This window comes from Callithrix jacchus, chromosome 5 (assembly GCF_049354715.1).
Source record: "Callithrix jacchus isolate 240 chromosome 5, calJac240_pri, whole genome shotgun sequence".
In the NCBI taxonomy this organism is placed as follows: Eukaryota; Metazoa; Chordata; class Mammalia; order Primates; family Cebidae; genus Callithrix; species Callithrix jacchus.
Window position 1 is genome coordinate 65,745,542 of NC_133506.1, and position 27,819 is coordinate 65,773,360.

Here is a 27,819-nt window from a genome sequence, read left to right on the forward strand (position 1 = left end):
AATTAGCTGGGCATGGTGATGCGCGCCTGTAGTCCCAGTTACTCAGGAGGCTGAGGCAGGAGAATTGCTTGAACTTAGAAGGCAGAGGTTGTGGTGAGCCAAGATCGTGCCATTGCACTCCAGTCTGGGTAATAACAGTGAAACTCGGTCCCAAAAAAAAAAGTTATAAGGAACAATAATTATTTCTAATTATTATTAGGAACTTACTATATGCTAGACATTCTGCTATTTTATATGCATTATTTGATTTTAATTCTCACAACCCTATGAGATTATTATCCTGTTTTGTAATATTGAGCACACTGAGGCTTCAAATGTTTAAGTAAACTGCCCAGAATCACAGGGTTAGTAAATTGTGCGGCAGGACTAAAGGCCAGGTTTCCCAGCACAGTGCTTGGGTCTCTCTGGCCTGACCTACAGGTAAACTGGGTTGTTCTTTGGAGCTAACAGAAAGTTACCAATATCTTAAATACAGTCACTTCAACCCACCAGTCATATCTCCAAGGCCATCTTATCTTTCACCTTTTCTGTAGCATGCACTAAATACAATACTGTATCTATCATCAAAGCCACTACCAACTAAAGATGGAAAACTTTCTGTGGTCATATGTTACTATGGTTGCCGACATGAACCATGCCTTCCAATATTGGAAGGTACCCTTATTCTTGAATCTGGGCTGGCTCTTTTACTTGCTTTAACCAAGTGTATGGCGGAGGTGCTAGTTCTGCACCTAAGCTTTAAGAAGGTCTGGCAGTTTCCACTTTTGCCCTTTTGGGAGCCCTGAGCCAACATGTAAGAAGTCTTCCTACTCCGCTAGACAAATTACACGGAAAGGCCATGTGGAGAGGGAGAGATTATGGACTACAGGGAGACAGACCCAGTTCTTTTTTTTTTTTGAGATGGAGTCTTGCCCTGTTACCCAGGCTGGAACGCAATGGCGCAATCTTGGCTTATTGCATTCTCCATCTCCTGGATTGAAGCTATTCTGCCTCAGCCTCCCGAGTGGCTGGGATTACAGGCACATACCACCATGCCTGGCTAATTTTTTGTGTCTTTAGTAGAGATAGGGTTTCACCATGTTGGTCAGATTGGTCTTGAACTCATGACTTTGTGATCCGCCCACTTTAGCCTCCTAAAGTGCTGGGATTACAGACCTGAGCCACCGTGTCCAGTCGAGAGGCCCAGTTCTTTCAGCGGAACCAGCCCCAACTTGATCCTGTGACAAGCAGAACAGCTGGGCTAATCACAGCCCAGCTGGGCTAATCACAGCCCAGACTGCAGAACGTTGAGTACATAAAATGGTTGTTGTTTTTTTTCTTTTCTTTTTTTTAAAGATGGGGTTTCACCATGTTGTCAGGCTGGTCTTGAACTCCCGACCTCAGGTGATCCACCTGCCTTGGCCTCTAAAGTGCCTGGATTACAGGCATAAGCCACTGTTCCCAGCCCAGTTGTTGTTTTAAGTCTTAAGTGTTGGGGTGGTCTGTTACACAACAAATTATGAAAACACCTCCCGAGCTCTCCCTGGGTGACTACTGGGACACTTACTTCTGCATAAAGCTGAACTCTCCATTCTTTAATCCCTACCATCTCCCAATTTTATGGCAATATGCCAGAAGTGTTCACTTTAATTCCAAGGACGTGGGCAGGCCTTTTTTTTTCTTTTTTTTAAATGGAAAGAGGTACTAGGTCCAGAGGCTGCCTTTAGCCCTCACTTTGTTACTACTTGTATGCCTTTTGAAAGTCATTAACCTTTCTGTCTCAGTCGCAAACTGGGGGAGATTTCTATTCACTCCAGTTACTAGAGGGTAAAATGAGTATAAACAAGTTGAAAATAAATCGAAATGCGTTAACTGAGCTTCCAGCTTGAGGCAGGTGTGGACTTGAGGTCACTTTTTTTCTTTTTTGGAGATTGCATCTTGCTCTGTCTCCCAGGCTGCTCTGTCTCACTGCAGCCTCGACCTCCTAGGCTCAAGCAATCCTCCCACTTCAGCCTCCCACCTCAGCTCCCCATGTAGCTGGACTTCTGGCACACCACCACCATGCCTGGCTAATTTTTGTATTTTTTTTTAGACACGGGGTTTCACCATGTTGTCCAGGCTAGTCTTGAACTCCTGGGCTCAAGATATTCCCCTACCTTGGCCTTCTGAAGTGCTGGGATTATAGGCAAATAGAATAGAGAGACTAGGATCCAAAACTGAGCCAAGGCGTCCAGCCTCTGAATGTAAAATCTTGAACAAATCACTTAGCATCTCTGATTTGGCCAGACTCGGTAGCTCATGCCTGTAATTCCAGCACTTTGGGAGGAGGAGGCGGGCAGATTACCTGAGGTCAGGAGTTCAGGACCAGCCTGGCCAACATGATGAAACCCCGCCTCTACAAAAAATACAAAAATTAGCTGGGCAAGGTGGCGGGGGTGCTTGTAATCCCAGCTACTCTGGAGACTGAGGCAGGTGAATCGCTGGAACCCAGGAGGCGGGAGCTGCAGTGAGTCGATCGTGCCATTGCACTCCAGCCTGGGTAACAAGAGCAAAACTCCGTCTTAAAAAAAAAAAAAAAAAAAGGCCGAGAGCGGTGTCTCACACCTGTAATCCCAGCACTCTGGGAGGCCGAGGAGGGCGGATTACCTGAGGTCAGGAGTTCAAGACCAGCCTGACGAACCGGAGAAACCCCATCTCTACTAAAAATACAAAATTATCCGGGTGTGGTGGTGGGTGCCTGAAATCCCAGCTACTCGGGAGGCTGAGGCAGGAGAATTACTTGAACCCGAGAGGCAGAGGTTGCGGTGAGCTGAGATCGTGCCATTGCACTCCAGCCTGGGCAACAAGAGCGAAACTCCGTCTCAAAAAAAAACAAAAACAAAAACAAAAAAAACTCTCTGATCCTCAGTTCCTTCTCTGTAAATAAGAGTGTTCCTCCCCGCCTCACAAGCTTACTTCGCTGACGATTCAGTGAGACATCGCCTGAGGACACACCTGTTAGCAGCGCTCACTATCCGCCATCATCCCCAAGTCTCCTTCCCTTATCTTCATAACCTACCCAATCCCAGCCAGGGTGACAGGTAAGTCTGCAGCAGGGTCCGGAAAACTTGTTTCTTTTTCTTTTAAATACGTTTTCCCGGGAATTCGAAGGCAGGTCCTCCTCCTGCCACACCGCAAAGGACTCCGCTTGCCACCACGCCCCCGCCTTCTGTCAGGAGCCGCAAACTCTAGGTATCGCGGTTTCTTCTTTCTTCAGGCTCAGCCAGAGGTCGCGCGAGAAGGGTTTGTCCAATCATGAGGCTAGATGGCTTCACAAGATGGCGGCGCGTTGGGAGCGTAACAGCTGCGTTTCTAGGAGCTTCGCGCTGCGGCTGGTTTAAGATTCTGGGGTTGTACAGGCCCACGCCAGACACGTCTGGCAAGAACCTCGACCTCAGAGGTAGGTCCCTCATATCTCTCACGCAGATTTCCGATAATGGGTCACTTAACCCATGGATCACCCTGTTCCTCATTCTTGAGTTTTGGGCTAGTGAGGTGCTTACTTCGGGGTCTAGGAAGGGAAGCCTGATGTGGCTGTGTGTGCGCGCGCGGTGGTGTTGAGGGTGGGTGAGTGGGAGGAGTTGGCGAATAGAATAGAGGCTAGTTAGGATTGAAGTAGGAGAGACTCCCCGGGGTTTGGGAGGTTTAGAGAGATCCAAAACTGAGGCGGGAAGGCAAAATGAGCGGATGAGGGCGAGGAAAGAGTGGAAGAGACGGAGAAATGGCATTGACAGGACTAGTGGGAAAAGTCGGATTTATGAGAGAAGGCGAAGAGAGGAGGTGTAGATTGGTGTTGAGGTGGGAGGGATCTGTGCAGAGAGAATTCAAAGTTATGAAACAGGTATTTAGACTATTTTACACACTATGTATTAAGAGAATGGTAGTTGAAGAGGGTTAATGGTCAAGAGGAACCAAGAAAACACGAGCATGGAGATGAAAAGGGAAAAAAGTGGAAGCCTCATTCTCAGGGTTCTACTATTAACTTTAGCTTTGTGTACTGACTCAGGTAACCAGGAAGAAAAGTTCCAGTCCTTGGGCAGAGCTTTTTTCTAAACTCAATGAGGGTGCTTTTTTTTTTTTTTTTTTTTTTTTTGAGACGGAGTTTCGCTTTTGTTACCCAGGCTGGAGTGTAATGGTGCGATCTCGGCTCACCGCAACCTCCGCCTCCTGGGTTCAGGCAATTCTCCTGCCTCAGCCTCCTGAGGAGCTGGGATCACAGGCACGCGCCACCGTGCCCAGCTAATTTTTTGTATTTTTAGTAGAGACGGGGTTTCACCATTTTGACCAGGATGGTCTCGATCTCTTGACCTCGTGATCCACCCGCCTTGGCCTCCCAAAGTGCTGGGATTACAGGCTTGAGCCACCGCGCCCGGCCCGAGGGTGCTTTAATTTATGTCAGTGGTCTGGACAGGGAAGAGTTCCATGGTGCTTTCAATGAACAAATACCGAGTGCCTACTCTCTCAGGCCTTATTTTAGGCGTTGGGATTTGCGTTGAACAAGACAGACAATATATTATACCTCTCAAAGCTTACTGATGGGAGTTTTTTTAAAGTAAGCGAAATACATGGAATGTCAGATGAGTGAATTCTGTGTCGAAAATTGAAGCTAGAGCCTAGGCTGCAAAGCTAGACTCCCTTTTTACAAACAATGAAGTAAATTAAGGTGCAGTGGCCTGTGCCTGTAGTCCCAGCTACTTGGGAGGCTCAGGCTGGAGGATTGCTTGATCCCAAGAGTTGGAGGCTACAGGGAGCTATGATTGCACCACTGCACTCTGGGCAACAAAATGAGACCTTGTCTCAACAAGAAAAAAAAAAAAAAAAGAGTTGATGCCCAGTTAAACTCTGAAGAATAGGTTAAATTTAACTAAAAACCCATTGCCTATACTGGGAGATTAGTTAGAAAAGAAGTAGTTGTGTTGACTCATTCTGTATCTGTTCTGACAAGAAAAGTTGAATAACATAGAAAATGAATCGTATCTTCCATATCTGTAATTTAATTTGTTTCACATATGTTCAGAGTATCATGTTTTATGGGCACTGATGTCATCAGCTATGTAGTCTAGAATTTTCATTAATGTGTTGCAGACCCCTAACATGCCACTGTCTCTTGAAGTCACTGTTAGAATATGGTGACTATAGTGAGCAACAATGTATATTTCAAGATTGCTAGAAGAGAGGGCTTGAAATGTTACCAAAACATAGATATAAAAAAATTCTCAAAGTGTGCAACCTTATGAGAGAACTTGAACCAGAAAAAAAAAGCACTCCAAGTGATGAATACCCCACATACTACTGTGACGTGATCACTTGATCATCACACATTCTTTTTTTTTTGAGACAGAGTCTTGCTCTGTCACCCAGGCTGGAGTTCAATGGCGTGATCTCGGGTCACTGCAGCCTTCTCCTGGGTTCAAGTGATTCTCCTGCCTCAGCCTCCTGAGTAGCTGAGAATACAGGTGCCCGCCACCACACCTGGCTAATTTTTTTGTATTTTTAGTACAGATGGGGTTTCACTATGTTGTTCAGGCTGGTCTTGAACTCCAGACCTCAGGTGATCTGCCCACCTCGGCCTCCCAAAGTGCTGGGATTACAGGCATGAGCCACCTCACCCAGCCAATCCTCACGCATTCTATGTGTATACCTCATAAATGTCACATGTCCCCCATAAATGTGTAAAATATTTTCTATCAGCTTAAAGAAATTATTCTTAGCGTAGTTTTCTTTTTTGGTCCTTGCCAGAATCACAAGAAAGGGCATTTTCTTTTTCTTCTTTTTTGAGATGGATCTCATTCTGTCACCCAGGCTGGAGTGCAGTGAGTGGCATGATCTTGGCTCACTGCAGCCTCCGCCTCCTGGGTTCAAGTGATTCTCCTGCCTTGGCCTCTCGAGGAGCTGGGATTATAGGTGGCCACCACCACGTCTGGCTAATTTTTGTATTTTGTATTTTAGTAGAGATGGGGTTTCACCATGTTGGCCAGGCTGGTCTCAGGTACTCCTGATCTCAGCTGATCCTCCTGCCTCTGTCTCCCAAACTGCTGGTATTACAGGCATGAGCCACCACACCCGGCTGACACTTTTATTTTTGATGTTTCTTTTTAATAAAGTCTATTATTTGTATTTGTTTGTTTTGAGACAGGGTCTCACTGTGTTGCCCAGGCTGGAGTGGACTGGAACTCCTGGGGGCTCAAGCCATCCTTAGCCTCCCTAGTAGCTAGGATCAGAGGCACACACCACCTTGCCCAGTTTATGTTTTCTTGAGGCCTGAGGTCCTTCCTAGTTTTATGCTCCCCACTTTCCTGATGGTCAGTAAAGGGTACATCAATGGTAGGAAATAGGTATATACTCAGTTTTAGTCATAGTGTGAGGGGCAAAATGTAGTAACAGTATGCTGAAAAACTTGCAGGTGACTACTAATTCCCTCAAATTATGAACTGTTTACTCAACAAATATTTATTGTATACAAGTTGCCAGGGGGTATAGTGAAGATTAGCATGGCTGTGGTTGCAGGTTTGTGTGTGACATATGCAAATCGATTACATATGCAGCCGTAAACTGAAGCTCTCTGAGGGAGAAGCAGCACAGGGAGCTTTGGAAGCATGTAGATGGGCATTTGAATGGATGGTGCGGTCAGAGAAAGCCTGGCTGAGAAAGTGATGCCTGATGTGTGATTTGAGCAGCTAGTGGGCCTTCAGAGATGAAAGAAGATGGTGAGAGGATGAGGAGAGTCTGGTAGCCAATAAGAATAGCGAGTGGTCGGGCCGGGTGCGGTGGCTCAAGCCTGTAATCCCAGCACTTTGGGAGGCCAAGGCGGGTGGATCACGAGGTCAAGAGATCGAGGCTATCCTGGTCAACATGGTGAAACCCCGTCTCTACTAAAAATACAAAAAATTAACTGGGCATGGTGGCGTGTGCCTGTAATCCCAGCTACTCGGGAGGCTGAGGCGGGAGAATTGCTTGAACCCAGGAGGCAGAGGTTGTGGTGAGCCGAGATTGCGCCATTGCACTCCAGCCTAGGTAACAAGAGCGAAACTCCGTCTCAAAAAAAAAAAAAAAAAAAAAAAGAATAGCGGGTGGTGAAACAGACTACCATGCAGCAGAGAACAAGAAAGAAGACCAGTATGTCTGGAAGGGAAAGTGGCCACAAATGAAATTGGAGGGACAGATAAGGCCTGGATTATGCACGCCTTGTTAGTGATTTTAGACTTTATTAGCCTAATTGGGCTGCCACTGAAGGGATTTAGTAAGGAAATGTTTACATTTGCATGAGGGGAGTGGCTTGTCTGCTGAGTGAAAAATGGCTTGTAGAAGGCAAGAGTGGTTGTAAAGAGATCAGTTTGTGAAAGAGATCAGTGAAAGTCTTAGAGCAACCCAAGAAAGAGATGGTAATGATCTGGGCCACAGAGGTGGTGCTGTGAAGGGTGAAAAGTGGAATGAGTCAAGAAATAATTGGGAGATAGAGAGTATTCAGGCCATGGTGTGTTGTGAATGGGGGAGGCAGCGTAGAGAAGGTGTTGGAGATTTTTGATATGTGTATCACAAGAGAGAGAGTGGTGCATTCGGTGAGATAGGGAAGATGAGGAGGACCAGTTTGGGGTGGGTAGAAGTGATTTGATTTTGCACATCTTGTGCATGTATTTTTGAACCTTTGAAGTGAAAAATATGGTAGGCAGTTGGATATGTGATTTGGAAAAGTCTGGATTGAAGACAACACTTCTTTTTTGAAATTGGTTTAATTTCCAGTGTAGGAAGCTGTCAAAAAACCAGCTGAAATAGCGTTGACAGATTTATTGCTATGTAAAATTCTATCTCTAACAAAGCTTGCAAAGGAAAGACGTTTATTGCTAGGAGATGTTGTAATAGAGGATTGTCTTAACTGGGGAGATTAGGGAAGGAAAGATCTTCCTGAAGATGAGGTGCTTGAACTGTGAGCTTCCGGATGACTAAGAATTTCAACTGAAGAGAGGGAGGAGAGAACATTACAGATAAAAAGAATAGCCTGCATGAAGGCCGCGTGGTCAGGGTGCAAGAACAGAAAGAGCAAGGGCATGTGACTTAAACTGATAGTGAAAACACAGGTAATACCAGGTCATGTGGGGCCTAATATGTATGCTGAAGTGATCTTTTTAATTTTATCCTAAGAGTAAGGTTTTGAGCAGGTGGACATAGTAGGAGGACATACTGAGATTTGAGTTTAGCAATGATCACTGTGAGGTGGAAGGAAGGATGGCAAGAACAAAAGTGGATGCAGGGAGATCAGTTAAGAGGCTACTGTAAGCCAGGTGCAGTGGTGCATACCTGTAGTCTCAGCTATTTGGGAGGCCAAAGTAGGAGGATTACTTGAGCCCAGGAGTTCAAGTCCAGCCTGGGCAATGTAGTCTCTAAAATAAAATATAAATAAATAAATAAAAACGCTGTTCTGGCTGGGCATGGTGGCGTATGGCTATAAAAATCCTAGCACTTTGGGAGGCCAAAGTGGCAGAGTTGCTTGAGACCAGGAGTTCAAGACCAACCTCAAAATATACATAACATAGTGAAACCATGCATCTTAAAAAACAAAAAAGAGGCCTCTGGGCTTGACATTGTTGGGGATAGATGGATTTAAGAGGTATTTAGCAGGTAAAACCTACAGGAGTGGTGATTTCTTGGATATGAGAAACTATCAGGTGACTCCTAGGTTTTTGGCTTACATAATACTGTTTAGAAGAATTATCATTATCTAAAAAGTAGAAAATACAGAAAGATATTAAGAAACTAAAAGTGACTTACTACCCAGAGATATATATGTATATAAAATAGTAATTTTTTTTTTTTTTTTTTGTGAGACAGAGTGTCACTCTTGTTGCCCAGGCTGGAGTGCGATGGCTTGATCTCGGCTTATTGCAACCTCTGCCTCCCAGGATCAAGCAATTCTTCTGCCTCAGCATACTGAGTAGCTGGGACTACAGGTGCCCACCACCATACCCAACTAAGTTTTTATTTTTAGTAGAGACAGGGTTTTACCATATTGGCCAGGCTGGTGTCAAATTCCTGACCTTGTGATCCACATGTTTTAGCCTCTAAAGTGCTGAGATTACAGGCGTGAGCCACCGCGCCTGGCATAGTAAGATATTTTTTAAAATTACCAACTACCTGGAGATTTACTAAACCACTATAATAGTTTCTCTTTCAGTTTTTATTTCTTGATATAAGTACAGTCACTTTTATTTCTTGTTGCAATTTGGAAGAAGGCAAAATTATATTTGTTTTTATTTGGTTTTAGCTACCTAGGAATGACAAGATTGAAACTTTAAGTTGGAATCAAAGATATTTTTTCAAACTTTAGTGATGTTATGGTGCACTCCCGAATATTCAGTCTTTGTAAGGCCACTATAAAAACTAACCTCCAGGCTGGGTGTGGTGGCTCATGTCTGTAGTCGTTGCCCTTTGGGAGGTTGAAGCAGGAGCATCACATGAGCTCAGGAGTTGGAGACCAATCTGGGCAACAAAGGGAGACTCTGTCTCTATAAAAAATAAAATTAAAAATAAATTAGCCAGGTGTGGTGGCATGGTGGCATGTACCTTTAGTCCCAGCTACTCAGGAGGCTGAGGTGGAAGGATTGCTTGAGCACGGGAGATGGAGGCTGCAGTGAGTTATGATTGTGCCATTGCTCTACACCCTGAATGACAGAGTGAGACCTTGTCTCAAGTCAGACAAAACAAAACTAACTTCTAACTGATATTATTGGCTATAGATCATACTGTCTTCTGTCACTTTGATTTTCTTAAAGGAATAATTTTCAGCTTTCTCCTCTTGATTTAAAAAAAAAAAAAGATTCACCCTCATGTTGTCAACATTTTAAAAATTATGGTAAAATATACATAACATAAAATTTACCATTTTAGTCATTTTTTTTTGTTTTGAGGCAGAGTTTTGTTCTTGTTCTCAGGCTGGAGAACAATGGCATGATCTTGGCTCTCCGTAACATCTACCTCCCAAGTTCAAGTAATATTCCTGTCTTAGCCTCCTGAGTAGCTGGGATTATAGGCATATGCCACCATGCCCGGCTAATTTTGTATTTTTAGTAGAGATGGGGTTTTTCCATGTTGATCAGGCCGATCTGGAGCTCTTGGTTTCCCAAAGTGCTGGGTTTACAAGCATGAGCCACCATGCTGGTCCATTTTAGCTATTTTAAGCGTACAATTCAGTGACATTAAATATATTCATTCTCTGCTGGGCTCGATTGCTCATGCCTGTAATCCCAGCACTTTGGGAGGCCAAGGCGGGTGGATCATGAGGTCAGGGGTTCAAGACCAGACTGGCCAACATGGTAAAACCCTGTCTCTACTAAAAAATACAAAAATTAGCTGGGGATAGTGGCTCGTGCCTATAATCTCAGCTACTTGGGAGGCTGAGGTAGGAGAATTGCTTGAACTGGGACCCAGGAGGCAGAGATTGCAGTGAGCCAAGATTTCACCACTGCACTCCAGCCTGTGCTACATAGCGAGACTCCATCTCAAAAAAAAAAAAAATATATATATATATATTTCTTTTTTTTTTCATTCTCTTGTGCAACCATCACCTCTGTCTCCAGAACTTTGTCATCATCCCAAACTGAAACTCTGTACCTATTAAACAGTAACTCCTCATTTTCCCCCCCTCAACCCCTCATTACCTCTCTCTGACTGTGTAATAAATTTACCTCTTTGAGGTGCCTCATATAAGTGGGAGCATACAATATTTGTCCTTTTGTGTGTGGTTTATTTCCCTTAGCATCATGTATTCAAGGGTCTTCTATGTTGTAGCATGTATCAGAGTTTCATTCCTTTTCATGGCTGTGTAATATTTATTGTATGTATATACCATATTTCATTTATCCATCTTCATCTGCTGATGAACACTTGGGTTCTCACCTTTTCACACTTGTGAATGACATTACTTTGAACATTGGTGTACAAATATCTCTTATAGTTCCTTCTTTCCATTCTTTTGGGAATACAGCTAGGAGTGGAATTGGTGAATCAGATAGTAATTCTATGTTTAGCTTTTTAAAGAACCACCAAGCTTTTTTCTACAGCAGCTGTGCCATTTCACATTCCCACCAGCAATGGACGAGAACACCAGCTTCTTCACATCCTTGCAGAATGCTTGTTGTTTCTGTTATCTTTTATTTTTGTTTTTTGTTGATAATAGCCAACCCAGTGGGTATGGAGTGGTATCTCAGGTGGTTTGATTTGTATTTCCCTGATGACTAATGATGCTGAGCATGTCTTCATGTGCTTATTTGTTGTATACATTTTTAAAATGTAATTTCTACTTTCTCACTTGCTCAGCAAATAAATGTTGGCTGTAACTATTAACTTGGCATCCACAGCTTTCCCCATTAAAAAAAATTTTTTTTTTTGAGACAGAGTTTCACTCTTGTTGCCCAGGCTGGAGTGCAGTGGCAAGATCTTGGCTCACTGCAACCTCCGCCTTTCAGGTTTAAGCAATTCTCCTGCCTCAGCCTCCTGAGTAGCTGGGATTACAGGCTCTCACCAGCACGCTTGGCTAATTTTTGTATTTTTTTTGTAGAGACAGGGTTTTACCATTGGCCAGGTTGGTCTTGAACTCCTGACCTCAGGTAGAGTCCACTTATCTTGGCCTCTCAAGGTTCTGGGATTAGAGGTGTGAGCCACTGTGCCTGGCCCTCATTAATGATTTTTAATAAATATGCTTATTTTTCTCTCTTTCTTTCTCTCCTTAAGATGGCTCTGAGCAAATCAATGCATGCGAGAAATAGATACAAGGACAAACCTCCTGACTTTGCATATCTGGCATCCAAATATCCAGATTTTAAGCAGCATGTTCAGATAAATCTGAATGGAAGAGTGAGGTAGGTAACATGTAAAATTACTATATTATTCTTGTGGGATTCAAAGGGACACAATAGAATAGAAAGCCCTCCTGAATGTTAATGTTAGACATTTGATTAAACTTCCCATGCAACCTTTGACAAATCACTTAACCTCTCTGGGTCTCAGCTTTTTTTTTTTTTTTTTTTTTGAGATGGAGTGTTGCTCTGTAGCCCAGGCTGGAGTGCAATAGCACAATCTCGGCTCACTGCAACCTCCGCCTCCCAGGTCCCGGTTCAAGCAATTCTCCTACCTCAGCCTCCCAAGTAGCTGGGATTACAGACATGAGCCACCATGCCCAGCTAATTTTTGTGTATTTTTAGTAGAGATGGGGTTTCACCACGTTGACCAGTCTGGTCTTGAACTCCTGACCTCGTGATCCACCCTCCTCGGCCTCCCAAAGTGCTGGGATTTCAGGTGTGAACCACTGTTCCTGGCCAGGTCTCAGCTTTTTAATGTATACCATTAGAGGAATGGACTAAATACTTTTAAGTTTTCGTCTGGGTTTAAAGAACAAAAACTTCTCAATGTCTACAATATTGCTTATCCTACAGAAATCTCAGAGTCACTGCAGAGACAGGACTGTGCTCTTCATGATCTAAAACTTAGTCACCAGTGGGATCTAAAGGTATTTTAATAAGTGTGTGTTTATTTTAATGTGAGGCAGGAAAATAATAACTGGGACATCATAACTGATTTCACAGATATTACTTCAGATGTTACTAAATTTAAGAAGTTGATTTATTTTTATTTATTTATTTTGTTTTTAGAGGTAGGGTCTTGCTCTGTTGCCCAAGCTGGAGTGCAGTGACATAGTCATAGCTTATGACAGTCTTGACCTCCTGGGCCCAAGCTGTCTTCCTGCCCTAGCCTCCCAAAATAAAAATAGCCAAGTGTGCCCCAACATGCTTAGCAATTTTTATTTTTAGTTTTGTAGAGACGAAAACTAAGTTTTGTAGTCTTGCCATATTGCCCAGGCTGGTCTCAAACTCCTGGATTCAAGTGATCCTCCCTCCTTGGCCTCCCAAAGTTCTGGAATTACAGCCACCACACCAAGCCAGAAACTTGATTTTAAATTTTTTATTATTTTATTTTATTTTTTTAGATGGAGTCTCACTCTCCCCCAGGGGACAGTGTGATGGTGCAGCCTCAGCTCACTGCAACCTCTGCCTTCCAGGTTCAAGCGATTCTCCTGTGTCAGACTTCTGAGTAGTTGGGACTATAGGTGTTCACCAACACACCCAGCTAAATGCTAGGCTTAGCATTTTGAAAAATAGAGAAATTAAAAAAATGTTTGACAGAGTATAGTGGTGCAACTCTTTAATCCCAACACCTTGGGAGGCTGAGGTGGGAGGATCCCCTACAGTGATCATAGTTCACTGCAGCCCCAGCCCCAGGAGTTCAGGGCTGCAGTGAACTATGATTGCACCACTGCACTCCAGCCTAGGCAACAAGATGAGACCCATCTCTAAAAAATAATGTTTTACAAAATTTCTAACTTTTAAATAATATATATATATTTTTTTGAGATGGAGTTTCGCTCTTGTTACCCAGGCTGGAGTGCAATGGCGTGATCTAGGCTCACCTCAACCTCCACCTCCTGGGTTCAGGCAATTCTCCTGCCTCAGCCTCCTGAGTAGCTGGGATTACAGGCATGCGCCACCATGCCCAGCTAATTTTTTGTATTTTTTTTAGTAGAGACGGGGTTTCACCATGTTGACCAGGATGGTCTCGATCTCTTGACCTCGCGATCCACCTGCCTCGGCCTCTCAAAGTGCTGGGATTACAGGCTTGAGCCACCGCGCCCGGCCTGAAATACTATTTCTAAATAAGTAGACTGAAATATACAGAGAACAATGAACTTAGAGAATTTCAGAGGATCCATGAATGCCTTGAACACAATTTGATAAAAATACTATTTCTGGGCCAGGTGCGGTGGCTTATGCCTGTAATCCCAGCATTTTGGGAGGCCAAGGCGGGTGGATCATGAGGTCAGGGTTCGAGACCAGCCAGACCAACATGGTGAAACCCTGTCTTTACTAAAAATACAAAAATTAGCCGGGTGTGGTGGCACATGCCTGTAATCCCAGCTACTTGGGAGGCTGAGGCAGAAGAATCGCTTGAACCCAGACGGTGGAGGTTGCAGTGAGCCAAGATTGTGCCACTGTACTCCAGCATGGTGACAGAGTGAGACTCTATCTCAAAAAAAAATTTGTATATATACTATTCATGTCTGATTTTTTTTCTTTTTGAGACAGAGTCTTGCTCTGTCACTCTGGCTGGAGTGTAGTGGCATGATCGGCTCACTGCAACCTCTGCCTCCCATGTACAAGCAGTTCTCCTATCTCAGCCTGCCAAGTAGCTGGGATTACAGGTGCCCAATTAATTTTTGTATTTTATAATAGAGACAGGGTTTTGTCATGGTGGCCAGGCTGATCTCAAACTGCTGACCTCAAGTGACCCACCTGCCTCAGCCTCCCAAAGTGCCAGAATTACAGGCGTGAGCCACTGCGCACGGCCAGGCTGCACTTTTAATTCTAGTTCTCTTGCTATTTTCAGCACATCTGCAGTTACTTCCTATGCTGAAGTCTTGAGCCCGTCAAACTCATCCATGAGGGTTGAAATTATCTTTTTCATATCCATTAATATTGATAATGACTTTGTTTCATCAATCCCAAATGTTCTTTTATTTACTTATTTTTTGAGACAGGGTCTCACTCTGTCACTCAGGCTAGAATGCAGTCATGTAATCTTGGCTCACTGCAGCTTCGACCTCCCCAGGCTCAAGTGATCCTCCTGCCTCAGCCTCCTGAGTAGCCGGGAGTGCAGGTGTGTGCTACCACACCCAGCTAATCTTTTGTTGCTGTTGTTTCACCTGATCTGGTCTTTAGCTCCTGGGCTCAAGTTATTGCCTGTCTCGACCTCCCAAAGTGTTGGGATTACAGGCATGAGCCACCATGCCTGGCAAATCCCAGATGTTTTTAATGGCATCTAGAATGCTGAATCTTTTCCAGAAGGTTGTCAGTTCTCTTTGCCCAGATCTGGCTGAGGAATCACTATTCATGGCCTTAAAATGTTTCTTCAATAATAAGACATGGGGCTGGGTGTGGTTCATGGAGCTTATGCCAGTTCATGCCTATTATAAAAATAAAATTTAAAAAACCTAAGAAAAAAGAAAAGACCTGGAAGTCGAAATTACTCCTGGAGTGATTTTAGAATGAATATTGTATTAGCAAGTGGGAAAAGAACATTAATCTTGTACGTCTCCATCAGAGCTCTTGGGGTGACCAGGTACATTGTCAATGAGCAATAATATTTTGAAAGGGTGTGTGTTGTTGTTGTTTGTTTCTTTTGGTCGGCAGCAGGCTGGGGCGGGGGGGCACTTTCCAGCAAAAACCAGAAAGCCTGCTAGACAAATTTTAAAAGGGTTGTAACACTTGCATCTTTTCTTTTCCTCCTAAGCAGTAGTTCTCAACAGTGGGCTTAAAATACTCAGTAAACTGTGCTAAAAACAGATGTGCTGTCATCCAGGCTTTGTTGTTGCATTTATAGAGCAGAGACAGAGTAGATTTAGCGTAACTCTCAAGGGCCCTAGGATTTTCACAATGATAAATGAACACTGACTTCAACTTAAAGTCACCAGCTCCATTAACCCCTAGCAGGAGAGTCGACATGTCCTTTGAAGCCAGGCATTGACTTCTCTCTACCTATGTAAGTCCTAGATGGTAATGTCTTCCAATATAATGCTGTTTGTCTACACTGAAAATCTGTTGGTTAGTGTAGTTGCCTTCATCAGTTAGCTAGATCTTCTGGATAACTTGGAGCTTCTATGTCAGCACTCACTGCTTCACCTTGTACTTTTATGTTATAAAGATGGCTTCTTTCTTTCTTTCTTTTCTTTATTTTTTATTTTTTTGCTTTTTTAAAAAATAAAAAATATGTAAGCATATATTTTTTTATTTTTTATTTGAGATGGATTCTCCCTCTATTGCCCAGACTGGAGTGCAGTGGCACGATCTTGGTTCACCTCAATCAGTTGAACCTTCTGAGTTCAACTGATTCTCCTGCCTCAGCCACCTGAGTAGCTGGGACTACAAGCACGTGCCACCATGCCCGGCTAACTTTTGTATTTTTAGTAGAGATCAGGTTTCACTGTGTTAGCCAGGATGGTCTCAATCTCCTGACCTCATGATCCACTCACCTCGGCCTCCCAGAATGCTGGGATTACAGGTGTGAGCCACCGCACTCGGCCAGCTTCTTTCTTTAAACCTCACGAACCAACCTCTGCCAGCTTCCAGCTTTTCTTCAGCTTCCTCACCTCTCTTAGCCTCATAGAATTGAAGAGAGTTAGGGTCTGGTTTTAGATTAGGCTTTGTCTTAAGGGAATGCTGTGGCTGGTATCTATCCAGATCACTAAAACTTTCTTTGTATTAGCAAGAAGTCTGTTTTGCTTTCTTATCATTTGTATGTTCACGGGAGTAGTATATTTTTTTTTCTTTTTTACAGAGAGGGTCTCTGTCACCCCAGGCTAGAGTGCAGCAGTAGGATCATAGCTCATTGTAGCCTCAAACTCCTGGGCTCAAGCAATCCTCCCACCTCAGTCTCCTGAGTAACTAAAACAAGAACAAACACACACACAAAAACACTCAAAAACCACTGATCATAGATCACCACAACGAAGTGTGAAGTATTGTGAGAATTACCAAAATGTGACATAGAGACATAAAATGAGCATGTGCTATTGGAAAAATGGCACTAATAGACTTACTAGATGTAAGGTTGGCACAAACATTTGATTTGTTAAAAATACAATGTATATCCCACACACCCCCTAAATACATGTACCTACCATGTTCCCACAAAAATTAGTAAATATTGACCAGGTACAGTGGCTCATACCTATAATCCCAGGACTTTGGGAGGTCTAGGTGGGTGGATCACTTGAGGCCGGGAGTTCGAGACCAGCCTGGCCAACTTGGTGAAACCCCATCTCTACTAAAAATACAAAAATTAGCCTCCCGGCTACTCAGGAGGCTGAGGCACGAGAATTGCTTGAACCCAGGAGATGGCGGTTACAGTGAGCCAAGATTGTGCTGTTGTACTACGGCCTAGGCGAGAGAGCGAGACTGTCTCAAAAACAAAAAGAAAAGAAATTAAAAGTAATCTTTAAAAAGTTTTTTAATGGCTCAGGCCTGTAATCCCAGCACTTTGGGAGGCCGAGGCAGGTGGATCACGAGGTCAAGAGATCGAGACCATTCTGGTCAACATGGTGAAATCCGGTCTCTACTAAAAATACAAAAAATTAGCTGGGCATGGTGACGCGTGCCTCTAATCCTAGCTACTCGGGAGGCTGAGGCAGGAGAATTGCCTGAACCCAGGAGGTGGAGGTTGCCGTCAGCTGATATCACACCATTGCACTCCAGCCTGGGTAACGAGCAAAACTCCGTCTCAAAAAAAAAAAAAAGTTTTTTAAAAAGACTTTGTTGCGGGGAAAAAGAAATGTGTCTGTGAAGGTATGGGAAGAGGATATGGCAGTTTTGAGGAGAACTTCCTTTTTTTCTTTTAGTTGGGAGCAATGTGAGCATATTTATTGTTGGCAACCTAGCGTGGTCAGAAGGGACCTATGATAGAGCAGAGAGGAGTTGCACTCTTGGTGTAAGTGACCTGCCGGCTCCCAGAAATCTTCCCCTTCCTGCTTGCTTGGGTAGGAGTTATTCATGATTGTCTACACTGGTAGAATATTCTTTGTTTTTCCAGTGGCTTTTTTTTTTTTTTTTTTTTTTGACAGTCTCACTTTGTCACTCAGACTAGAGTTGCAGTGGTGCGATCTCAGCCACTGCAAACTCTGTCTCCAGGTTCAAGCGATTCTTGTGCCTCAGCCTCCTAAGTAGCTGGGATTACAGGTACATGCCCCCACACCTGGCTAATTTTTCTATTTCGGGGTTTTGCCGTGTTTTCCAGGCTGGTCTCGAACTCCTGACCTCAAGTGATCCACCTGTTTTGGCCTCCCAAAGAGCTGAGATTACATGTGTGAGCCACTGTGCCTGGCCTACAATGACTTTATTTAACTCTGTGAGTTGTATTAAAGAATCACCAGAATGTAAACTCAGCGAATCATGGAAAAGAAATGTCACACAAAATATTAGGCCTTCTGTGGGTTAGAATGTCACTTATTTGCTTAACTCCTAAGTGTTCTCTTAAGGGAATCAGGGGTGTTGTGGAAAGAGGGGACATTTCTAAGTTAGTCTTCTTAAGTATCAGTCTTGAAGTTGCCCCTTCCAGCTCTGAGATTTTATGTGATTTTCTTAGCTTTACTGAGACTGAGTCTCCTCACCTGAAAAGAAAGGATAAGAGGATCTCCTCGGATGGTTGTCACAAAGGTTAGCAGTGATGCATGTACAATGACTAGCATGCTATAGACACTTTGTTCATTGAAGGCGCTTGTGCCTGGCATAATTAAGGTGACAAGGATTGCTAGTGTGATATCTCTGTCTGTCTTCCCTGCACGTGTCACTGCTTTGTTATAATCATATCTGACCATTGCAATTAGATTTTAGTTTGCGTTTTTTCACAGTAATCAGTTCCATAGGGACAGCCTCCAGTTTAGTTCAGCTCTGTCAGTTGAGCTTGAATAGAATGTGACACTTAACTGATTTGTTGTTAAGCCAAAGACCTAGCATTGAAGGGCTTTGTCATCCTGGGTAGACTGTACCATTTTTAGCACTTCAGTGACAATCTAAAGACTAGAAACTAACCTTGGAGTAACACTGGGAGGTTTTTGGCCTTTGTTTTGTTGCATTGGGTTCAGCTTCTACAGGAATAGAATGATTGTTATTTCACCCATGGATTACAGAAATGTTCTGTTCAGAATCTATCTATAATGGTAATACTGTATTCATCAGTGGCAGAGCAGGAGTCATTCTGGGGAAATCGTCCATGAGCCTGTTGACAATAGGCTATTTTGGGAAGCTGGTTGTGTTAAACAAACAACAAAGACTGAAAATGAATAAATTGTTGATTTTCACGTGAGAGCTAATTTTAGTTCCTAGGCCTCCCTGTGATCTTGGAAATGAGAATGAAAAAAGATCTTGCCTGTGTTCAGGATTTTTGAATGTCCCAGAGTGCTAACATGACCTAGATACTTAACTAGTGAAGTTGAGTGACTTGACTTTGTCCTACAAAGGGATTTTCAACACGCAGACTAGTGTCTGCATCTTTTTAGAAGTAGAAAATAAACAACAGAGACTAAGAATCAGCTCTTCATTGATGTTCATTTGATTTCCTTCAGTTAAACTAGCCTCTGCTTAATGTCTTGTACTTTTTGATGATTAGGATATCATTCCTTGTGAATAAATTGTGTACTCTAGTTCATCATTTTATAAGCCGAATATGTGTATATATTTTTGAATGACAAGCATTGTTATGTAAGCAACAACTCTCTTTGAAGACCCTTGGAAAACATTGATTGTATTGTTCTCTTGCCCAAAATGTCTCTTGAAGTTGTTTGATGAGTGCTGCAGCTACAGCACTGTCTTTTGGTGTTTGCTGTCACTGTGTTATGGAAAGCAAGTATTCTAGAACTAAAGACCGTTTTCCTTTTTTCAAAAAAGGAATTGTTTTTTATTATACAGACATTATAGACCCCTTAATGGGAAAATTACAGAAATATATTTTTCCTAACTACATTTATAATGGTAACATCACATACATACAAAAAGTCAGAATTCTTTCACCCTAAAAGATGAAATGAGTCTATAATCTCATCTTTCTAAGCCCTTGTCTTTATTCGTGTATAAAGTAATTTTTGTGGTTGTAATTGTGGTGTACAAACAGTCATTCGTCTTCTCCCCCTTTTGACATTATACTATAAGCATTTTGCATAAAGTTACAGAAGCTATAATGTACCCAAGAGAATACAGTGCAGTCATTAAAAAGAATGAGACCGGGCTGATCCACATATACTTGTATAAAGAGAGTTTATATATTTGTTAAAAAAAAAAAAAGTGGAATTATATAATAAACTGTATTTAGGTAATGCGGAATTGTGAGGTGAATGGAAGTCTCCACCCCACTCATCTACCCACCTGCATACATATCCAGAGTCACTTCTTACCCTTCCAGACTTCTTCCTCTGCCATGTATTTATACAGGGTCTTTTGTGTTGTTTTTACAAGAATGTAATCATAATGTACATATATACTTCTCCTCAACTTATTTTTCAGACGTCATGTATTGAGTAGAGCCCAGTCTTACTCTTTATTAACTGCGTGGGATTTTCTTGTGTGGATATATTGCAGCTTATTTAACCAATTCCATATAGATTACCTTCAGGTAGTTCCTAAATTTTCTGTAGTACAAAACTCAAATTTAACAGTTCCTCTTTTTTATTACTGGACTTTTTTTTTTTTTAAAGTTTTCACTGAATTTAGGGTAAGTCACTGGGCATTGCTAGGAAATCACAATATTCTTAACTATGCCTGGAAAGGGCAAAGAGGTATTTGGATGACTAGATTTTTCTTTCCTGTTATTTGCTCTTTAGTTAGCATATGGATGGTCGTTTTAAAGATTAGCTTGAAGGCCAGGCTTCAAGTTGCTTTATGGTTGTAATCACAGCATTTTTGGAAGCTCTCATTTGAGGCCAGGAGTTCAAGACCAGCTTGGTCATTATAGTGAGATCCCTTCTCTATGAAAAATAAAATTAAAAAAAAAAAGGAAAGAAAAGATCAGCTGGATTGATCGAGGTACGATTTCTTATTTGCCAGTAGGATTTTGGATTCTTTGGTTAAGTTAGGGTTATCAGTAACGATCATTTCCATTTTCTTCAGGATCTGTGTTTTTGTCTATTACTAAATGCTTATTTGACCCATGAGAGTGTTTAAAAGTGGCCATTTTCTTCAATAAGTCTTCTGTATCAGAGAGTTGAACAAATGGGAAGGATGTCAGCACAGTACTTGAATAATAATTTAAGGCCACTTAATTTTTTTATTGTTGTAAGAAATGCAACATAAAATGTACCATCTTAGTCAAGTTTAAGTGTACAGTGTGTAACTCTATGCTCATGGTTGTGCAAAAGTTTTCTAGAACCTTTTCATGAGTTAGACTAGTTTAGATACCTTTACTTTAAAGTAGAATCAGGCAGTAATTGTTTTTCTTGACTCACTTATTTCACTTAGCATGATATCCTCAAAGACTCATCCATGTTCTAGCACATGACAGGATTTCCTTCTTTTTTTTTTTTTTTTTTTTTTTAATATATGGAGTCTCACTTTTTCGCCTAGGCTGGAGTGCAGTGTCGCGAATTTGGCTCACTATAACCTTTGTCTCCTGGGTTCAAGAGATTCTCCTGCTTCAGCCTCTCACGTATCTGGGATTACAGGCACCTACTACCAAGCCTAGCTAATTATTATATTTTTAGTACAGATGGGATTTCACCATGTTGGCAGGCTGGTCTTGAACTCCTGACCCTAGGTGATCTGCCCACCTCAGTCTCCCAAAGTGCTGGGATTACAGGCATGAGCCACCTCGCCTGGCTGGGATTTCCTTCTTTTTAAAGGCAGAATAGTATATTCCATTTTGCATATATACCATATTTTCTTTATCCATTAATCTTTCGGTGGACATTAGGTTGCTTTTACCTTTTGGCTGTTAGGGTTAATGCTGCAGTAGATATGGGTACGCAGATGTCTTTTTGAGATCCTGTTTTCAATTTGAGGTTTTTTTTTTTTTTCATTTTTTTTTTAGATTTGAAATTGTCTATATTTAAAGTGTACAGCATGATGTTTATTTTATTTTATTTTATTTTATTTGAGACTGGGTCTTGCTCTGTTGCCCAGGCTGGAGTGCAGTTATGTGATTATGGCTCACTGTAACCTTGACCTCCTGGGGTGAAGTGATCCTCCTGCCTTAACCTCCTGAGTAGCTAGGGTTATAGGTGTTCTTCACCACACCTGGCTAATTTAATTTTTTTTTTTTTTTTTTTTTTTTTTTTGGTAGAGACAGGGTCTCTTTATGTTGCCCAGATTGGTCTTGAACTCCTGGGCTCAAGCAGTCCTCTTGCCTCAGCTTCCCACAGTGGTGAAATGACAGGTGTGAGCTTCCACACCCTGCTTCATTTAATCTTTAGCTGATTCCAGGGTGATTTCTAATTGTACCACTGCCAAAACAGCTCTTTAAAAGGTCTCCAGCGGCCTCATGTCACTGACTGCTTTTCAGCCCTCTGTCACCTTCTGAGCAGCAGGTCCGTCTGCTGCTTGATCCTTCATGGATACCCTCTTGCCTTGGCCTCCTTGGCACCACACTGGAAGACTGCTTTTTCTTTTTCCACACTGGTGTCCCTGTCTCCCTGTGGAACTTCCTCTGTAATGATTGTGTGTGCAGCTATTAAAGGAATTTTCAAAGCTTACTCTCCATCTCTGTTTCCTTCTCACTGTGTGTTTTCCCCCTAATCACTCTCATCCATGCCGGGGCTTCACTTGTTTGTTTGCAAATAATTTACATGTTTATTTCTGTACACCTCCTCTCTGGGCTCCGTCCCCACTTAAATGTCTCAGATACAGCTCATATATACATTTCTCCTCAAAAATGGTTCTCTGCCAGAGTTCTAACTTCAGTTAGGATGGCACTGCCTATCCTGTTGAGCAAGCCAGAACCTTGGAAGACGAATGTGAAACACATCATCCCTTACCTCACATATCAGCTTATTGCTAACTCTCACAAATTTTCTCTCCAAAATATCTCTTAATTCCTTTCACTTTGAAACAGGATTTCATTCTGTCGCCTACACTGGAGTGCAGTGGTGCAATTTCTGCTCACTGCAGTCTCTACCTCCCAGGCTCAAGTGATCCTCTTACCTCCTCAGCACCACATCTCACCTGCCAGTCCCCCGCCCAGAGTAGCTGGTACCGCAGGTGCATGCCACCACACCACTAGACTCACTAATTTTTGTATGTTTTATAGAAACAGGGTTTCACCATGTTACCCAGGTTGGTCTCAAACTCCAGGACTCAAGCCATCCACCCACCTCGGCCTCCCAAAGTGCTGGGATTATAGGCGTGAGCCACCATACCTGGACTTTATTTAGCCCCTTAATTCAGGTATAGCAGTAGCTTGCTAAGTAGAGCCTTTGCTTCCACTTTGGTCCAGCTTTATTCTATACCAGACCTAACTCCTTAACATAGAATATAATTTTATCCTGGTGTGATTATTAATAGTTTTTACTTTCACTTTCAGAAAAGTTTCTGAGTGGATATGATAAAATTATATGGTCAGTCTAATGATAATGCCCTACATAATCTAGAACCCGTCTTCCTCCCCAGCTTCACCTTGAACAATATATGCTTACTTTGCCCTCTTCATTTTAGACACAGTGACTGACTGTCTGTTAGTACTTGTAATGCCCCAGTACTTGGAAGGCCTTAGGGTCTTTGTTCTTGCTGTTTACTTTACCTAGGCCCCAACATGCCAAGTTCCTTTTCCCCAGTTCTTTCTTTCCTTTGTTAATTTTTCTTGCATTGTCAGTTCTTGGCTCTGCTGCCTCTGCAGGGAAGCCTTCTCTGACCTTCCTAAGGCAGAGCCACTCATTAGGGAGGTTCGATAGTACCTCTTACCTGTCTCTTATAGCGTGTATCACCAGTTACTGTTTTACAGGTATTTAAGTGATTCCTGGATAATACCTATCCTCTGCCAGACTGTCTGCTTCAGAAAGGGAGGGATTGTGCCTGTGTTTGCTTACTGTAGTATCCCTAGCATTTTACATAATACCTGGCACATAGTTGACACTTGTTAAGAAATGCATGCCAGCTATCACAGTTTCTTAAAAATTCTGACGCATTCTGTATACCTCAGGTGAACAAAGCAGTGCTCAAAAGAGTGAAACTTTTTTTTTTGTAAAGATGCGGTTTCACCATGTTGGCCAGGCTGGTCTTGAACTCCTGACCTCAGGTGATCCACCCACCTCGGCCTCCCAAAGTGCTAGGATTACAGGCATGAGCCACCGTGCCCGGCTTCTTTTTTATTTATTTATTTTTTTTTTGTAGAGATGGGGTTTCACTGTGTTGGCTAGTCTGGTCTTAAACTCCCCCCTACTCATCTTGGCCTCCCAAAGTGCTGGGATTACAGGTGTGAGCCACCGTGCCTGGCCCATAAAAGAGTGAAACATTTTTATATTTCACTTTTAAAAGTAGAGTAGCTGACCAGGTGTGCTGGCAAGCACCTGTAATCCCAGCACTTTGGGAGGTCAAGGCAGGCAGATCACGAGGTCAAGATATTGAGACCATCCTAGCCAATGTGGTAAGAAACCCTCCCGTCTCTACTAAAAATATAAAAATTAGCTGGGCGCAGTGGTGGATGCCTGTAGTCCTAGCTACTCAGGAGGCTGAGGCAGGAGAATCGGAGAATTGCTTGAACCTGGGAGGCAGAGGTTGCAGTGAGCCAGGATTGTGCTGCTGCACTCTAGCCTGGCAACAGAGCAAGACTCCTTCTCAAAAAAAAAAAAAGTAGAGTAGGGCCGGGCGCTGTGGCTCGTGCCTGTAATCCCAGCACTTTGGGAGGCCAGGGAGGGTGGATCATGAGGTCAAGAGATCGAGACTATCCTGGTCAACATGGTGAAACCCCGTCTCTATTAAAAATACAAAAAAATAGCTGGGCATGGTGGCGTGTGCCTGTAATCCCAGCTACTCAGGAGGCTGAGGCAGAAGAATTGCCTGAATCCAGGAGATGGAGGTTGTGGTGAGCCGAGATTGCACCATTGCACTCCAGCCTGGGTAACAAGAGCGAAACTTCGTCTCAAAAAAAAAAAAAAAAAAAAAGAGTAGAGTAGTCAGGTACCCCAACTTTCTTTACAGTTCTACTATTTACAATAGAGCAGTGCTCTCCAACCTTTTCAACACCAGGGACCAGTTTCATGGATGAGTTTTTCCAGGGACCTGTGGTAGTGGAAGGGTGTTTTCAGGATGATTAAAACACATTACATTTATTGTGCTTTTATTTCTGTTATTATTACATTATAATGTATAATGAAATAATTATACAACTCACCATAGTATGGAATCAGTGGGAGCACTGAGCTTGTTTTCCCATAGCTAGACAGTCCCATCTGGGGGTGATGGAAGACGGTGACAGATCATCAGGCATTAGATTCTCACAAGAAGTTGTCAACCTAGATCCCTCGCTTGTGCAGTTCACAGTAGGGTTCCTCCTCCTATGAGAATCTAATGCTGCTGCTGATCTAATGCTGCTGCTCATCACCAGGAGACAGAGCTCAGGCGGTGATGCGAGTAATGGGTCATAGCTGTCAATTCAGATGAAACTTCGCTTGTCTCTCACCTCTACTCACCTGCTGTGTGGCCCAGTTCCTATCAGGCCACAGACCAGTATCAGTCCATGGCCCTGGGTTGGGGACCCTTGTAATAGAGGGTGCAGCCCATTAGCCTGTGAATTGTGTAAGGCTTACAGTTATTATTTGTTGCCCATATTAATTTTAAGAATCAGATCCATTTCATATGAAAACATGGATTGCTGGTTTTATTTGAAAGTATTAGAGATCTGGCAAAACTGAGCTGGCAAACCCACATGACACTAACTACTTAGAATAGAGTGGTGGTCACTGGGTGCAGAGGCTCATGCCTTAATCTCGGCACTTTGGGAGGCTGAGGTGGGCAGTTTACCTGAGGTCAGGAGTTCGAGACTAGCCTGGCCAACATGGTGAAACCCGTCTCTACTAAAAATACAAAACTAGCCAGGCATGGTGATACATGCCTGTATTCCTAGCTATTCAGGAGGCTGAGGCAGAAGAATCACCTGAACCTAGGAGGCCGAAGTTGCAGTGAGCTGAGATTGCGCCATTGCACTCCAACCTAGGTGACAAGAACATAACTTCATCTGAAAAAAAAAAGAACAGCGAGGTGGTCATACCCTTTGACATAGTCATTTGTGGCATCTGACATAGTGCTACTCAAAGTGGTCATTGAACTGGCTGCTTACTGTCCTCAGAGATAAGGACCTTGCACCATATGTTTAGTTTGCCTCACCTTTCTTTGGTTTAATTGACTTTTTAAAGTGTTGTTTACATTCTGGCATAAGCTCCTTATCTTGTGAGGGACTGGCATTTTGAGTAGTGCCAATAGCTATTCCTTAGAAATATTTTGAAAGCCCTGATTTTGACAATTACTTTGAAATGCCAGTGAAAAATAGCGATAGTTTTGTTAATATTTACTGCCCTTAGATAATACTATTTATCAAGTTATTTTATAAAATATCTAAGTTACTAAGTTTCTTTAATAGAAATTTTCTGAAAAACTTTTTGTCCTCAAATTCCTTTTACTGTGAAATTTTACATTTGAGATTTTAAGCCTTTGAACATAGACACAGACTATTTTTTCTTTTGTATGTTTAGCAGTGAAATTTAGTTACTAGATCAGACTGCCATTCTAGAGTTAAAGACATGAATGTGTGTGAATGGTACTTAAATGTGAACTTCTTCCTCATATGTAAAACGACTTTCATTCCTGTCATTGAAGAACATGAAACTGACTTACCTTTCTCACACACTTGACTGATTTCACAGGAATAAAATATTATTGTTAAAAATAAAACCGAAGTCTTTATAGATTGTATGCCTTTTCATTGCTCATCATTTATCCTGTTGATCCTGAATTTATACTGCTTTTAATCGAGTAAGAAATACAAAGGTAGGCCGGGCGCGGTGGCTCAAGCCTGTAATCCCAGCACTTTGGGAGGCTGAGGTGGGTGGATCACAAGGTCAAGAGATCAAGACCATCCTAGTCAACATGGTGAAACCCCGTCTCTACTAAAAATACAAAAATTAGCTGGGCATGGTGGCGTGTGCCTGTAATCCCAGCTACTCAGAAGGCTGAGGCAGAATTGCCTGAACCCAGGAGGCGGAGGTTGCGGTGAGCCGAGATCGCGCCATTGCACTCCAGCCTGGGTAACAAGAGCAAAACTCTGTCTGAAAAAAAAAAAAGAAATACAAAGGTAGTGCAAAAATTTTTTTTTTTAATGTGAAAATTGAGGCCATTGTTGTGCTATTGAGAACAGCAGAAATGTATTCATGGTTGTTGCCCCTTGATTAACCCTCTTTGATCAGCCCCCACAAATGACAAAATTAATACATAACCAATTCTGATGTCTAAGAATAGATTTAATACCCCTTTAAATAGACTTAATATATTTTAATGGGACTTTTAATTGCTAGCATATATTTATGCAATAAACTTCTGCTTCCACTGTCGTATAGAAGCTGTTCTTTAAAAGCAATTCCCGCAGAAATGGAAAGTCAGTCACTTTTTAAAGTTATTATTCTCTTGACCTCCATCAGCATTTTATATTTTATTTATTTATTTATTTAGGGAGGGAAGGAGGAAGGGAGGAAGGCAGGAAGGGAGGGAAGGAGGAAGGGAGGGAGGAAGGAAGGGGGGAGGGAGGGAGGGAGGGGGGAGGGAGGGAGGGAGGGAAGGGAAGGAAGGAATTCAAGCAATGAGAGAGACATTGCCGACCTGGATCTAGAGGTTTACAAGTTGATTTTTTTTTTTTCTTTTTTTTGAGAGAAGGAATGAAAAAAAATGAGTAAAGGAGAGGAAGAAAGAGGAAGAGAAAGAGGGAGGGTGAATGGAAATATTGCTTTATTCTGAAAAAAGAATGGGTATTAATAATGGCCAATCAATGTTTCATTTAAACCTATGAGTAGGTGTGATGTGGTATTGACAAGAATGTATATTTTATGTATTTGAAGTGGAGAGCTCTGTAAATATTTATTAAGTTTACTTGTTCCAGATCTGAGTTCGAGTCCTTGATATCCTTATTAATTTTCTGTCTCATTGAATCTAAGTCTCTATGTATCTGGGTGTTAGGATCGTTAGCTCTTGTTGTTGTATTGATCCTTTTACCACTATATATTTGTTGCTTTAAAATCTA

General features: G+C 42.5%; 1 protein-coding gene and 1 non-coding gene across 10 annotated transcripts in view; one reads left to right on the forward strand and one right to left on the reverse strand.

Annotated features, from left to right (window-relative positions):
* Positions 1-3,291: 3,291 nt before the first annotated feature.
* Positions 3,292-27,819, forward strand: part of METTL16 (methyltransferase 16, RNA N6-adenosine) — a 99,034-nt gene continuing 74,506 nt past the window's right edge. For 5 of the 9 annotated variants that reach the window (XR_008481437.2, XR_013535419.1, XR_013535420.1 and 2 more), the window contains exons 1-2: positions 3,292-3,418; positions 11,743-11,870. Coding sequence is in view for 2 of the 9 variants with exons in the window: in XM_008996349.6 (XP_008994597.1) it covers positions 11,743-11,870 (128 nt within the window). In the remaining 7 variants the exon portion in view is untranslated. Of the gene's footprint in view, positions 3,419-11,742; positions 11,871-12,443; positions 12,518-27,819 lie in introns of all 9 variants that reach the window. The other 4 variants (XR_013535421.1, XR_013535422.1, XM_054255593.2 and 1 more) reach the window with 2 other exon arrangements.
* LOC118154319 (U7 small nuclear RNA) lies at positions 15,265-15,328 on the reverse strand. Its single transcript, XR_004744190.1, has one exon. It is a non-coding gene; the product is annotated as a U7 small nuclear RNA (small nuclear RNA).